Source organism: Pyrus communis, chromosome 14 (assembly GCF_041283825.1).
Source record: "Pyrus communis isolate YQ-2024b chromosome 14, ASM4128382v1, whole genome shotgun sequence".
NCBI classification, from domain to species: Eukaryota; Viridiplantae; Streptophyta; class Magnoliopsida; order Rosales; family Rosaceae; genus Pyrus; species Pyrus communis.
Genome location: NC_142578.1, coordinates 23910610 through 23926282, shown reverse-complemented (window position 1 = coordinate 23926282; position 15673 = coordinate 23910610). Strand labels below are relative to the sequence as shown.

Here is a 15673-nt window from a genome sequence, read left to right as displayed (position 1 = left end):
TTAATAATAAAATATTAATAGTTATTCTGCTTCTTAGTTCGACACTGCACCAAACGCTTCACTAAGTCAGTCCAGCTTAGTCTAGTTTAAGCCAGTATAGCTTAGTCCCTGAAGCTAGTCCAGTCCGAGATAGTCCGGTGTAACAAACGCACCCTTAAGGTTTTCATATAAATTGGAAAATAAGATTTCCTCTGCAGATTGTTGCAAAAAATCGGACCTGGTTTCTTTGCCCTCCTAGTTCCCATACACTCTCATCCCCTCCTATTTTGAGTGGTCCCAGTTAAGCCACGTCAACATTTTATATTGATTTTTTTATAGAGATAATAAGACAAAAAACAATAGTGATATAAAATGTTGACGTGGCTTAACCGTGATTGCACAATAGGAGGGGATGAGAGTGTATGGGAACTGGGAGGTCAGAGAAGCCAGATCCCAAAAAACCTACAGGCTACAAAGCACAGAGAGACCAAAAAACCAAAATATATAAATAAATAAATAAAAAATAATAGTCCCTCAGTACTACGGTCTGGTGGTATTCCTCTTCACTTAAAAAGGTCTTAGGTTCGAATATCGTGGATGACAAAATTAGGTTGCCCATTATGTAACTTAGTCAAACTCTAATTCTTTTTAATGTAAAAACATCAATATACTTAAAATAAATAAATAAATAAATAAAGTTGTGAGAGCGGCACCACGACGCTCCCCATGTTCACGCGTCCTGATGCCGTTGTTTTCCAATTCGTCCGGTTCATTAGCACCAAGCACCGCCGCGATGGGGTCCCACCGCGCAGATTATTAGCCTCTCTGCGTATGCGTATTGTTAACGGTATGCAAGACCCTAACGATAGTCGAGGGGAACTTCAACGGCTACAAGTCTTGTTTTGTTTTCATCCGAGACTTTTCGAGGCCGTTCCGTTATAATTTTCAACGCCGTAAAATTGGAGCTGGAATTTAAGGCATATTTACAAGGGTACCCCACCTTTATGCCCCATCAAGAGCAAGGTTCCTCTCATGCTAAGCTGTCCTAATAATTTCCAACCATATCTTGTGGTTTTTCAGTTAATAATTATGTTTATTGCAAATTAAAAATGGGCAATTTTTACCAAAAAAACAAAAAACAAATAATAACTAGTCTTATTTTACTAAGTGTGGTCAGTTGTATGAATATTAAAATGTCATTAGCTCTAAGTACTTTATATTTTCTCTTATAGTTTCTTTCCAAGCCTTCTTAGGCCATCTTCCACCATTTTGGTCTTGAGTTTTCATCTATAGTCGCATCTTCTAACCGATGCATCTATAAGTTTTCAGTGCACATATCCAAACCACCTTAACCGATTTTCTCTCATCTTATCTTCAATTACTGTCACTCCTACTTTATCTAGAATATCCTCGTTCTTAATTCTATTCTTTATCGTGTTCCCACACAACCAATGGAGCGTTCACATTTTCGCTAACCTCTTTTTTTTTTTTTTTACCAAAAAAATAAAAATAAAAATAACATAGAAGGAAGCTTAATGGGGGCAATGACACATAGTGCTTTCTTTTCTAACAAAACTTTGGTAAAGAGAGTGTAAAGTTTAAAATCATTGCAACTTTTTTGAAGAAACCTTTTTTTCTTCTTTCTTGGTTAAAGGCTTGAAGCCTTAAGGAAAGTTTAAAGTGGTGGAACTGTTTATGTGGTGGAGATTGCATTATAATCCTACATATCGTATATCGTTTTAGTTTATTGTACATGTCAATGCATATAATCATACACAAAAGCAAAGTGCCATTATATGTAGTGGCGTATCCCCAATTACATCAGCTAAGAAATTGATTTCTCTAAAAGTAAGGTTCCAGGAAAAAATGTGTAAAAACAAGGCAATTCATCGAATATATATTCAATAATTACCTTTAATCTTCAAGAGACTCTGTAATTTTTGAAAAAGAAAGATGATTATCAGCAGTTAATGCATGTAAATTTTAGTAAAGCAAAGGAAGTTGGCATGTGCTGGTAATATACGTGCAAGAAAGGGTGGTTTCTGTAGCTCAAATCGAACTTGATTCTCCCCTTTTTTTACCTCCTTTTCACTATAAAGAAGCCCCACCAAAACCAAACCTTGGGAAAGTACAGTCTCTTGCTCCCATGGCAAATCTCACCTCCCTCCTCCTCTTTCTCACCACTCTCCTCTCTTTCCTCCTCCCTTCTCTCTCATCTAAACTCACCATCCCTCTCTTCCCATTCCCCAAACCACCGTCCACCGATCTACTCCAATCCCTCAACTTCCATGCCGCCGCCTCCCTCTCCCGAGCCCACCACATCAAAAACCCCGAAAAATCCCCCCACCCTTCTCCCTCCACCCAAGTCCCCCTCTTCCCCCACAGCTACGGCGGATACTCCGTCTCCCTCCGCTTCGGCACGCCGCCGCAAACCACCTCCTTCATCATGGACACCGGCAGCAGTCTTGTCTGGTTCCCTTGCACCAAACGCTACACTTGCTCTCAATGCCAGTTCCCAAACATCGACCCCACAAAAATCCCCACTTTCATCCCCAAACTCTCCTCCTCCGCCAAAATCGTCGGCTGCAAAAACCCCAAATGCGCTTGGATTTTCGGCCCCGAAGTCGAATCCCAATGCCCGAATTGCAACGACCCAACTCGCCAAAACTGCTCCCAAGCCTGCCCAAAGTACATACTCCAGTACGGTTCCGGCATAACAGCTGGGATTTTACTTTCCGAGTCCCTAAATTTTCCCGAGAAAATTGTCCCTGATTTTCTCGTCGGCTGCTCGTTCTTCTCCATCCGGCAGCCAGCCGGAATCGCCGGATTCGGCCGCGGAACAGAATCGCTGCCGACCCAAATGGGGCTCTCCAAATTCTCTTACTGCTTAGTCTCCCATAAATTCGACGACACCCCACAAAGCAGCGATCTTGTTCTGTACACCGGCGGCAGCAGCGCCGACGAACCCCGAAGAAACGACACGAAAGCTCAGCGCTCGAGCTACACGCCGTTTCAGAAAAACCCAGGTCCTCCAAACTCTGCATTTCGCGAGTACTACTACGTACTGCTCAGAAAAATCATCGTGGGCAAGAAACACGTGAATATTCCGTACAAGTTTCTCGTCCCCGGAGCCGACAGCAATGGCGGGACGATCGTGGATTCCGGATCGACCCTCACGTTCATGGAGAAGCCGGTTTTCGAAGCCGTGGCGCAAGAGTTTGAGTCACAGATGGCGAATTACACGAGAGCAAAGGACTTGGAAACCAAAACGGGATTGAGACCCTGTTTCGATATTTCGAAAGAGGAGAAGTTGGACTTTCCGGAATTGGTTTTCCAGTTCAAAGGGGGTGCTAAGATGGAGCTGCCATTGACGAATTACTTTTCGCTGGTTTCGAGCTCGGGGGTTGTGTGCTTGACGATTGTTACTGATGGGGCTATTGGTCCAGAGAGTAATGGTGGACCTGCCATTATTTTGGGGAATTATCAGCAGCAGAATTTTTTTGTGGAGTATGATTTGGAGCATGACAGGTTTGGGTTCCGGAAACAGAACTGTAAATGATGAGGCTCCGTCACATTAGACCGATTTACTTGAAACGGCTACACCGTTATTGTGACGTGAGGAAAAATAAAGGGTGCAAAACAAGTTTTTGTGCAGTGACGAGAAACGATGATGGCAAGTTGTAGAGAGGATAATAATTGTGTTTTTTTTTTACATTAGTGATAGTTTTTCACGATGGAGAAGAAGTTTTAATTTGCTTTCTCGATTGCAGAAATTAAGCTTAAATTAGTGCTTCAATCAGCATTGTCAAGCTTCACATTGTTATTAATATGCATAAAGTTCTCTCTTTTGTACATGACAACTCAATGTGTTTGGAAGTGTTTTCAAAATGATTGAAAGTGCTTCTGATGAAAATAATTTTAGAGTCCATCCGTAGTAAAAATGCAAATGAATCTTGAAAAAACACTTCAAATGATTCTTATAAGAAGCACATAACTGATGGTTTTTGCGAGAAACATTTTAAAGTGTTTTTGAGACTCAAAATTATTTTTTTTAAAATATTTTCAATCATTTTTAAAAAGATAATACTTGAGTACCGATTGCCACACTAACTTTACTAACCTCCCAACAGTCCAATACAATAAAGACACCTTTAACTCTCCAACCAAACATTCTTCTTCTCCCTCATCCAACACTGAATCCCTATTCTCCGGCGGCCCACCAGCAAACCTTCTCTTCTCCAGTGACCCCAATCCCTCTTTCATGCGATCCACCCCAATCCCTTTCTTCTACAGCGACTGTGATCGTCGTCATCCGTTATGGACGACGGCGACCTGTCATCATCAATCCAGAGAGTTGATCTTACCATTTGATCTCAATTAGTTTGTGAAAGAATTTGCAATGTTTTTGCAGGTCTGGAGCGGACTGTGGGCAGAGAGAGGTAAAAGAAGGATGTTTGGTATGAAGAACTAGGGATGTTTGGTTGCTCTGAGAATTAATTCATCTTTAATCTCCAGAACTGAAGAATTAATAGGGATGACAATCCAAACCGTTACGTCCGATAATCATGGATAACCGTTCGAATTGAGCGGATTTGGATACGAAAATTTGGATATATTATGGATATAGAAAAACCGTGAACTTTTATCGGTTATGATTTTGAATATAATTATAAGGTTCCTAATCCGAATTCGGAGATTCGTATCCATCTTCGAATCGGAAACAAATAATATATTTAATATATAATATAATAGTATTCACCTAACCCTATACTATATTCCTTATTTATCAAACCCTGTACTATATTTCTTATGCACCAAACATATCATTAATGTTTTATTCAATACTCTTATTTTTATACTCTAAAAAATTCCTTCATTGTTTTGTTTTTTAGTACTAGACGTGGCTATTTAATGACCAAATTAGTATCTACTAAATTATTATGCGCTAATTGAATGAGTATAATTTTTTTTTATTTTTGAGAAAGATGAATATAACTATTAACCGATGGAAAATCTGTTATCCGGTGGGTATGTTATAGATAATCTCTGATAGTTAATTTGGGATTACGAATATGATTAATTTTTGTGGTTATGAGAATCAATATAATATTTCCGTCTTCAAACCGAACCATTGCCATCCCTAAGAATTAATCATCACATTGCTATATTTAATATTTAAAAGGTCTAGAGAAAAGTAGGATTACTTTGTATTTTTCATAGCAAACAATAAAATAATTACGTTAAATTCTCCTAAATTACGAGAAAGATATATGAATTTAGATGTAGAAGATGTACTACATTACTCTAGTCAATTTAATTAAATTCAAATGTACGTACATATCTTCATTTGTAAATTAATCTGTTTTCCCCAGAATCATTTTTCTTCCTGTCACTTTCCCCTCAACTTTCTTGCCCCTTAACTCTCTGGTCAACAATCCAATTCATTACCCTAGCTTAATCTATATTTTCATGCAATTCTTAATTAACAATTAATAATATGCAAAACTACACCTTGCAATTGCAACGCTATTTTCATACCATTTATTTTAATTATGTTTAGACGAAATTTTTTTTAGTGTATCGAGAACACAGTTCAATACATCAAATATAATAATACAATTAGTTAAAAACTTCAAAAAACTCAACTAACTGTATTATTACACTTAGTGTTCCAAGCTGTATTTTCTGCACACTAAAAAATCTCTCATGTTTAGACAGCTAAGCATTCAAAGTTCTATTGTATTATTTCCTTTAGCAGTTCAATATTTTAATAGTACCTAATTAGGATTAAAGAAGATAGGTATGTAATTAAGCGAAACTAGAGAAGTAGAATATTGATACATGTTTAGCAGCTCCCTAGATCACCGGCAAATGCAACCTTTTCATCTTAACTCCACAGTTGGCAAATCTGTTGTTTTTTAGGTGAGAGTTTTATATTTAATCAGCTGCATATACATATATGAGCACCGTCCGACACATTTGTGAATTTCACATTACCTAAAACATGAACTTTATTAGTTGAACCAAAAACATGACATGAACCTCATTGCCCTAATGTAATTAAACCCGATTTTGATCCGAATCCGATTAAGTACTAGGGAATGAATTAAGATTTTCAATTTGATAATCTTAGCCATGTTTGGATAAGAGACTTTCAAAGTTTTAATATTAGGCTCTATCGTTAAAAAAACACTACTAGAAAGAATAACCATATGAACTCTTCACACACTACAAATTTCAACGTATATAAAGATACCTAAATTGTACACTAAGTCTAGATTCTTGATTAGATTTATTCTTTATATCTTGACACGATGTCTAATTTTACAATCTATCAATATAAGCATTCGCTCAAAATTTATCATCTTTCTCACATAAAACATACATACACAGTTGTACGTTACACATATAATTCATGTGCAAGCATTTGATAATTTGAGCTACTCAGGTCCCAAAAATAACCAGGCCAGGGTGGAACCCCATACTATTTATTAGGCTTAGTAACTCCTCAAGGAAGAAAACAGACGCATGGATAAGTAGCTTAGGACCACAACAATTCGAGGAAGCATAGCGGAGTGGGTCAAATTGTTTGATATATGATGAGGAGGATGACCATAGCCATCTATTTCTCATCCACTGCATGTGCTTAGTGCAGGAAGTTTTTAAAGGTCAGATTTTAAATTTCTCATACGATTTCTTCCACCGTTTGGTCGGTAGTCATTTTCTCAAGTGCTAATAAGAACACTACAAGACTTGGATGTAGGGGAATGATGTTACATTTTTACCAGTAGGGGAATGGATGTTATAAACTTATAGGTCATTGCTTGGACATTTTTGGAAAATTTTGAAATTATGTTTTTTGAAGACTTCCAATTGCTTTTCCATACTCTTAAAACGGAGAGGAGCTTGAACAGTGAAATGATTTTTTATTTTTATTTTTTATAATGCAACGATATATTTACACAAAGTAATGGGAGAGTAAAGTGGTATTGAACTCGCCGTTCACAAATTTAAAAGTAAGAAACTCTCACTTTCAGATAAAGAGAAATACAACTAAATCGTAGTATTAAGTGGATAAAAAATCTTTAATCGATGCAAAACTTGGGTAGTTTTAATTTGAGAAATAATTTTCAAACACCTTTTTTTTTTTCCCTTCTACACACCTTTATTTATTTATTTTATTGATTTTGCTCCGACTTATTCAATCTGAAACGGTAAAAAATAAATAAGAGTGTCTAGGGAGGAGAAAATGAGGGTGTGAAAATCGTTCCCCTTCAAATTTCCTCTAGATTTTTCTAAGAAATTGTAAAATGCAGCTAGTTGGACACATAATCAATAAAGAAGGATTTCCTTAGTGTGATTTCAAGGAAAGAAGTGGTTAAGGTTAAACCTTATTCATGTGGGAAAGGTCCTACTTCAGCTGCTAGCTAGAATACATAAAATTATGGCAGAGAAAAAATCCCATCCCGTAGAAAAATACCAAAGTGAAAAATAAGTCCCGTAAGAATACAAAAATTAGGTTTTTGTTCAACTTGTCGTGAAGGATAAGTGAGATATTTGAAGATTGGAAAGACATGCACGTGATTCAAAAAGAACAAAAGAAATGAGTCACCAAATAAGGACCCAACCTGTGGTTTGCTTTTGGAATCTCCACTCACCAACCATTATTTGCCAAAGGAAGTGTTTTGTGGGGTGCTTTAGTACTGCTTGCTAGGCATATGGCATGTTCGATCACCTTCTCATGACAAGAAAGGACGGTTTGATCCAATAATTAATCTTTTTTAGCTTGTCTCATCGCATCAGTCAAACTCCATGTAATGGTTATAGGCTGGCCTGCATAATCAAACTTACTCTGAATTGTAATTGAATTATGTTTTACGTAATTGTGGTTTGAACGATTCATGTATGCATGCGTATAGAAATTGACGTACGTTGACGTAGATGAAATTAAAAATACCTAACTCAAAATTAATTTAACAAAAAAATAGAAAGTAAAACAACATAATATTGCGTTGGGTACATTATACGTTATATACAATTTACAACACTTTACTTTCCTAATGTAAAATAATTCACAGAATCTTGGACAAAAAAGTCTACTTCTAACCGGCGCTCGTGATGTACAAAAGAACAACCTAGCTATGGCTTTAGTTCCTTACAATTTTGTCACGTGATATATTGGGACCCGGTTGCTGCATGTTTACAGACTTACAGTGACTATTTAAATAAGTTAGAGCTATACGGTTGAACTCACAGAAATATCATAGAAGTTACCTATATATATACAAAGATATTTGTTTTATCCAAATTAGTATCTTGGCTTTCAGTGGTGTATGAGAAACTACTGTATGTTAGTAGAACACAACGATGTGGTATTAATATTATATTTTAGAATACAAACGCATTTTCACTCATATGATAAAATATGCGTGAATTAATTAGTAACATCACATAACAAAATTGTAGTATCCTACTAAATAAATTTTTTGCTACTTGGGATGAAACCGGATTGTACATTTTGCCCAGACTTTTTGACCAGATAAAATAAAAAAGATCTTGACCTTCCATTGTTCGTACATACCATATACCATAACATGATAGAGTTTTCGCGTTTCATTTATACAGGCTAGAAAACTAGCAAAGGTTATATAAACTTCTTGTTCCTGATTATGCATGATTAGACCATCTCCAACTTTTGGAGTAAAACCTAAAATTTTTAGTCCAAAAAATTTAGGTTTTAACCCAAAAACAATTTTTCTATTTCAACCCTTCTATCCTAAATTTTTTAGCTCGAGGTTATTAAAGAATAGATTTGGGCTAATTTTTTTTTTTAAAAAAAAATTATGTACACTATACTAATTTAATTTTATGAATATTTTAATCTAAAAATATTTAGATTCTGATAAATAGTGAAAAATTACTAAATTTGGGTGAATTTTGAGTTAAATAATTTTTTTAATTATTTTAACCGTTAGATTTAAATTTGACCTGTTAGATCTTTTTTTTTATACTGTTGGATTTGATCATATTAGATATCAGCTGTTGAATTTAATGAAATTATAAATATAAAACAAAAACATTAACTAAATTAAATGTAGACCGTTGGATAACCAACGGCCCGTTTGAATTTCGGCCGTTGATCATCCAAAAGAGCCGTTGACTCACTTTTCTTGGCCGACATTTGTTGGACACACCCACATGGGTGGGGCTGCCCTTTGCAGCAATGATAAATGTTGGAGTGCGTCCTTCATGTAGCGCGAGTGGTTTTGGGCGCTTGTCGTCCAACTCTCTCTCTTCCACTCTCACATGTGGGCTTCATCACTAACCTTGGCCTAAATCTTCACCTAAATTTGGTTTTTTTTTTTTTTTAGTTTTAAGACTTAACCCTATTTTAGAACGAGGGTTGGAATGAATTTTTTTTTTGGGGGGTGGGGGGTGGGGTGTAAAGGGAATAGAAGGGAAAATTTAGAACTTACTCCAAAGGTTGGAGTTGGTCTTATAGTCTAGGTAAGAAGGTAATTTGAGCAGGCCGTGAAGGACGGGTAAGGTTTGAGTAAGTTTTATACTTAATTGTCGAGAAGGAAATCATGAAAATGATAGCGAATGTTGACCATCTTATGTTTTAATGTTTTGCTTAATCAAGGTGATATAGTACATTTATGTTCTTCATGCATATTTGGCATAATATACCAAAAAGAAATGCCAAAGGTGCATCATAGCGCTGTTATTGGGAAGGGAAGTCACTCACTAGTGCGTCTTACTCAGGGTGCTCTTTGCTAGGTCAATTCTCCAACCTAACTTGATTGTAGTCGAAAGATTTTAGTTAGTTATCTCAATCATAAAATGATAAACTGAGGAAACAAATCTTTCACTAACAAAAATGGGGACATAACAAATCTGATCGTAGCTAGAGAGCGGTCCTTTTCAAACCACACTAATTGGCCTTTTATAATCTATTTGGACGAGTGATTTCCAAGTAATATGTAAGCTACATTACTAAGAAATGCTTCACAATACATTAGATAAAGGCATATAAATTAGTCAATGCAAAGAATTGAGAGAAATTTGTAAATGACTATGTGAAAGGAGTCATTTGTCCCTCGTTTTTTTTTTTTTTTTTTTGTTTTTAATTTTTATAGAAAGAGTCATTTGAATTCCTTAGTTTATTGGCTTTGTGATGTTCACTAATACATTTTCGATCTCTATCTAATATCCTGTAATGCATATTTCTTACTAATTTTAACCTAAAACTTCTTATACTAAAAAATCCCTTGTCCAGACACTATCCTCAAAGAAAAGAAAGGATATTGCACATGCACAAACTTTTTTTGAGGTGAGACTCAGAGAGCATGAACTCAATGGGTCACCAGATTCACTATCCAAGGTCGGGCAGAGTGTTAAGAGTCCAAGTTTAAGACTCTCCCAACTAAAAGGGTCAGGCTAAAACAAAGCCCATTGGGGTCCCGGCCAGGCTGCGAACTTTTTGATGCCCATGAACAACCAATGCACGGAATTAGAATTTTTTTTTCTTCCGTTGTAAATGGATCTAATGATTGAGTGTTACAAATTCAGTTATATTAAAATACGAGTTTGTGATAACATAGATAACAGTATGAATGTGCTCACCTCTAACTAAAGTATAGATGAACCCAAAATCAACATTAAACAAACGAGTAGAAAAGTATGAATAATGCTTGTGTTCCGCCATGGCAGTTCAAGTTTTTCCATCTATGATTAATGCATCTTCACCATACAAATATCATAATCTGAATCGTTCATTTTCTTTATCATCGTCTCAAGAGCATATCTGCAAAAAATCCTCATAATGAACTGTTCATTTTTTTTTACGCATATGAAGAACTAAAAGATCTCTGAATTGAATGAGTTTTTCCATATATGATCTTTATATGATGAAAAGAGAATGAACGGTTCGAATTGTGATGTTTGTATGGTAGACGTGCATTAATCATAGGTGGATGAAGAAAGTTGAGGTTCCATCATAAAATCAATTGGCAATATGAAGAGTAGCCCAACCTCTTATAAGCCTATGCAAGGTCCCTCCTCCCATCAATGTAGGACTCATTTTCAACATGCCCCCTCATGTGTGGCGAATTTTCGAGCCTAACATTGGATAACACAACGGGGTGACATGAAACACATATGGCCATTTGGCTTCACACGTGGGATAACCTGCTCTGATATCATGAAGAAAGTTGAGGTTTAAAACCAATTGGCAATATATAGAGTAGCCCAACCTCTTATAAGCCCATACACAGTCCCTTCTCCTATCAAAGTAGGATTCATTTTTAACAGAAGACAAGACACAAGCACTATCCAAAAATATATTTGTGTACGTGAGTCCAAATTAGAATAAGAATGTAGTTATATCTTTATATGTTATTTCCTTGGTATGATTTTATTTCCTAGTCTAAAAGATATATTTGTCTACATGAGTCCAAATTTGTTTTTTTAGTATATCGATATATTTTTACATTAAGGGGGGAGAATTCAATTAACCCACACAATGGGCAACCTAATTTGATATCGAATTCGTCATCTATGAGATTCAAACTTAATACCTATCATTCCCAAGTGAAGAAAAATATCACTAGACCATAATATTAAGTGGCTACGTGAGTCCAAATTAGAATAAGAATGTAAGATATATTTTATATTTTATTTCCTTGTAGGATTTTGTTTCCTAGTCTAAAAGATATATTGGTGTACGCGAGTCCGAACTAGAATAAGAATGTAATTACATCTTTCTATTTGATTTCCTTGTAGGTTTTTGTTTCCTATTCTAAATGGATTAGGAATTACTGGTTTCCTTGCCCTACAAGGAATGATTGTATCCTTATAATTATGTGCACTCCACAAGGAGATCAAAGAACATAACTGAAAACATTCCTATAAGCTCGACATGGGACGCAACGCCAAACGGGTTGATACCGCCTTTAATTCATACGCGAATGCGTCTTCTGGTTTGATCGAGCCAGAGGGGATCGAACGTCTTTGTTCAGATATCGAAGTTGATCACACAGACGTAAGGATGTTGATGCTTGCATGGAAGATGAAAGCCGAAAAACAGGGATACTTTACCCTAGAAGAATGGCAAGAAGGATTTAAAACCCTAAAGATAAACAAAGTAAATAAATTAAACAATGCACTTGCAGAGCTGGAGAAAACGGTCAAGGGGGAGCCATCAGACTTCATGGATTTCTTTTCCTATGCATTCAGATATTGCTTGACGGAGGAGAAACAGAAGGGCATAGATCTAGACATGATATGCGAGCTGTTAAATATTGTTTTGGGATGCCAATATCCAGCGCAGGTTGAGTTATTTACTCAGTATCTGAAGATTCAGAGTGATTACAAAGTCATAAGCATGGATCAGTGGATGGGTTTTTACCGGTTTTGCGATTCGATAAGTTTTCCAGATCTTAGCAACTACGATCCTGAACTTGCATGGCCTTCGATCCTTGACGATTTTGTTGAATGGATACGAGAAAAGCAGACCTAGAGCTAACTGATCGTTTTCGGATATGGCCAGGCCACTGCGATGGCCGATAGTTTTGCAGCGCGGTCGGACAAAAACAATCAAATGGCCTTGGGAATTTCTTTCTTCCTTTTCTTTTCTTGCAAATATGAAAAGCTTCCTCAAAGTGCTCACTTTTGGAGTTGTATGTTTGTGATATGAATTTGGTACAGAAAGTTTTGTTGAATGTTATTGCAGCTTCCATAGTTTATCCAAATTTTTTATTGAATTTGGTTCAAACGAAGAAAAACTGAAAAAAAAAAAAAAAAAAAATCAACTTCGAAAATTCCTAAACCGAATTAAATTGCCTATTTATAGTTTGGTTATATATCAAAATCAATCGTCTAACACTAATAATGTCACATCCCGGCCCGGGGCGGAACCACTTCCCGGGCCCGCTCCACCACCGTAATACGATATTGTCCGCTTTGGGCTTACCATTCCCTCACGGTTTTGTTTTTGGGAACTCACGAGCAACTTCCCAGTGGGTCACCCATCATGGGATTGCTCTAGCCCTTTTCTCGCTTAACTTCGGAGTTCCCATGGAACCCGAAGCCAGTGAGCTCCCAAAAGGCCTCGTGCTAGGTAGGGATGAGAATATACATTTAAGGATCACTCCCCTGGGCGATGTGGGATGTCACAATCCACCCCCCTTAGGGGCCCGACGTCCTCGTCGGCACACCACAGCCAGGGTTAGGCTCTGATACCAAATTGTCACATCCTGGCCCGAGGCGGAACCACTTCCCGGGCCCGCTCCACCACCATAGCACGATATTGTCCGCTTTGGGCTTACCATTCCCTCACGGTTTTGTTTTTGGGAACTCACGAGCAACTTTCCAGTGGGTCACCCATCATGGGATTGCTCTAGCCCTTTTCTCGCTTAACTTCAGAGTTCCCATGGAACCCGAAGCCAGTGAGCTCCCAAAAGGCCTCGTGCTAGGTAGGGATGAGAATATACATTTAAGGATCACTCCCCTGGGCGATGTGGGATGTCACAATCCACCCCCCTTAGGGGCCCGACGTCCTCGTCGGCACACCACAGCCAGGGTTAGGCTCTGATACCAAATTGTCACATCCTGGCCCGAGGCGGAACCACTTCCCGGGCCCGCTCCACCACCATAGCACGATATTGTCCGCTTTGGGCTTACCATTCCCTCACGGTTTTGTTTTTGGGAACTCACGAGCAACTTCCCAGTGGGTCACCCATCATGGGATTGCTCTAGCCCCCTTCTCGCTTAATTTCGGAGTTCCCATGGAACCTGAAGCCAGTGAGCTCCCAAAAGGTCTCGTGCTAGGTAGGGATGAGAATATACATTTAAGGATCACTCCCCTGGGCGATGTGGGATGTCACAAATAACCAATTATAATCCCTCAAAATATGTTGTATTCAATTGGTTTAGTGAGAGATTTTAATTGTTTTTACAAATCCTATTTAATCAGGATTTTAAGTCATTCTCTGAAAGTTTTAGGTGTATTCAATTTGAATTTTAAAGAAGTTTATAACATTACCGGTATATATTTAATTAGAAATTGATTTTTAAAGTATTTTAAAAAGTGGGGAATTTGAAGGAGTTGGGGAGATTTCGTAGTATATTTAAGCCTCTCTAATTTCACCTCCCCTGAGAATTGAGACAATTCACTCAAAATTTTACTTAGAAGGGTATAGTCAAATTAGGATTTGATAGCATTTTAATGAATTTTAAAATTTGGATATATTCAATTAGGATTTTAAAAGATTTTGAAATTAGAGTGTAGTCAAATTAGGATTTTAGAGGATTTTAAAAAATACATCGAAATTCAGGAATAGTTGATTAGGATTTTAAATGAGTCTGCAGATGTCTAGAATTAGTGAAATTACTAAGGATTTGCTAGGATTTTGATGAGTGATGAATTCTAATGGATTTGAGGGTGTGTGGTATAAATACCAAATGCTATCAAGAATCCAATCCTTACCCCTCAGATTTCTTTTCACGCCAGACGAGCAGTCTTCTCCATTTGAGAGGACCTGCTGCGAACTCAGCCGTTTTGAACTTCCATGGCTGATCTTAAAATCTTTGCAGGCATGAGAAGATGTCCCAGCACCATCAACATATTTTTTCTTTCTTCACCGACTGCCCAAACATCTCACGTAAATTCCCTTGCTGACGCTTCATTTCCCTCCAACTACTTCCTATCTCTGTTGTACTTTTATTTGCAGAAGACACCTTTTTCAATTCTGCTTTGGTGCCTTTGAAATGTCACTATTCATTGTTAAAACCAACCAACGTCACTCTCGAAACACATATTCTTTGGCTTGGGTTGGATCAATTCCTCCAACCCGTATACATTCTAAACGTTATTAATTTGTGCTATTACTACGGTATGAAAATATGCAATTAACTAGTCCCTGGATTGAGGACTCTGATTTCAGACGGTGTAGTAGAATTCACATAACAATTAGGGTTTCAATTTTAGTGAATTGGAAAGGTTAATCTCAGCCACATGATTTCATTAAAAATTATCCCACAGTTTCGGGTGTGATTTCTAATTTTTTTTTAAAATCATAAGAAATCTAAGAAAGAATCCATACAAATCCATATAAATCTATAATAGAAATCCACATAAATTTGTCAAAATCCATATGGAATTGTAAAGTCCATTAAAATTCTTTAAAATCTGTCACCTAAAAAAAATCCATTAAAATCCTTTGAAATCCACATTGACTACACCTCCATTAAGAATATTTAGAAATCAATTAAACTCTATCAAAATCCATGAATTTATAAATCAACTAAAATTTCTCAATCTCAATTGAATACACCTCGTAAATGTACCTCCATTATAATCTTACAATTTAGGTGATGAGATTACTTTAATACCTTAAATGAACTTATTCATTTGTTTGCTCTACTAATTTGAGACCTAAATCAAAACAATTTGAATTTTTATGTTACGGTGATTCATTATGTAATAAAAGGATTCGAGACTTAAACCAAATTAAATAGAGAACTTAAAATGGAAAACAATTTATATGAAACGAGTTTATTATTAGTACGATAAAATTTTTTTTTACCCTAAATACATTTTAAGAACGAAACGCCACGTTATAATTAAATCCGTCATCATGTAAGTTGGTTCTACTAAGAAGTGAGCGTGGAGAACACGTGTAGTATTTTGTTT

The 15673-nt window shown here is 36.7% G+C and overlaps 2 protein-coding genes across 2 annotated transcripts; both read left to right on the top strand.

The window, feature by feature from the left end:
• Nucleotides 1-2079: 2079 nt before the first annotated feature.
• Nucleotides 2080-3839, top strand: LOC137712618 (putative aspartyl protease At4g16563). Its single transcript, XM_068451725.2, has one exon. The coding sequence runs from the start codon at nucleotides 2126-2128 to the stop codon at nucleotides 3536-3538; it is 1413 nt and encodes a 470-aa protein (XP_068307826.2). The 5' UTR covers nucleotides 2080-2125; the 3' UTR covers nucleotides 3539-3839.
• An 8060-nt stretch (nucleotides 3840-11899) lies between these two features.
• LOC137713378 (uncharacterized) lies at nucleotides 11900-12499 on the top strand. Its single transcript, XM_068452665.2, has one exon. It carries the CDS (start codon nucleotides 11900-11902, stop codon nucleotides 12497-12499), a length of 600 nt encoding a protein of 199 aa, XP_068308766.2.
• The last annotated feature ends 3174 nt before the right edge of the window (nucleotides 12500-15673 follow it).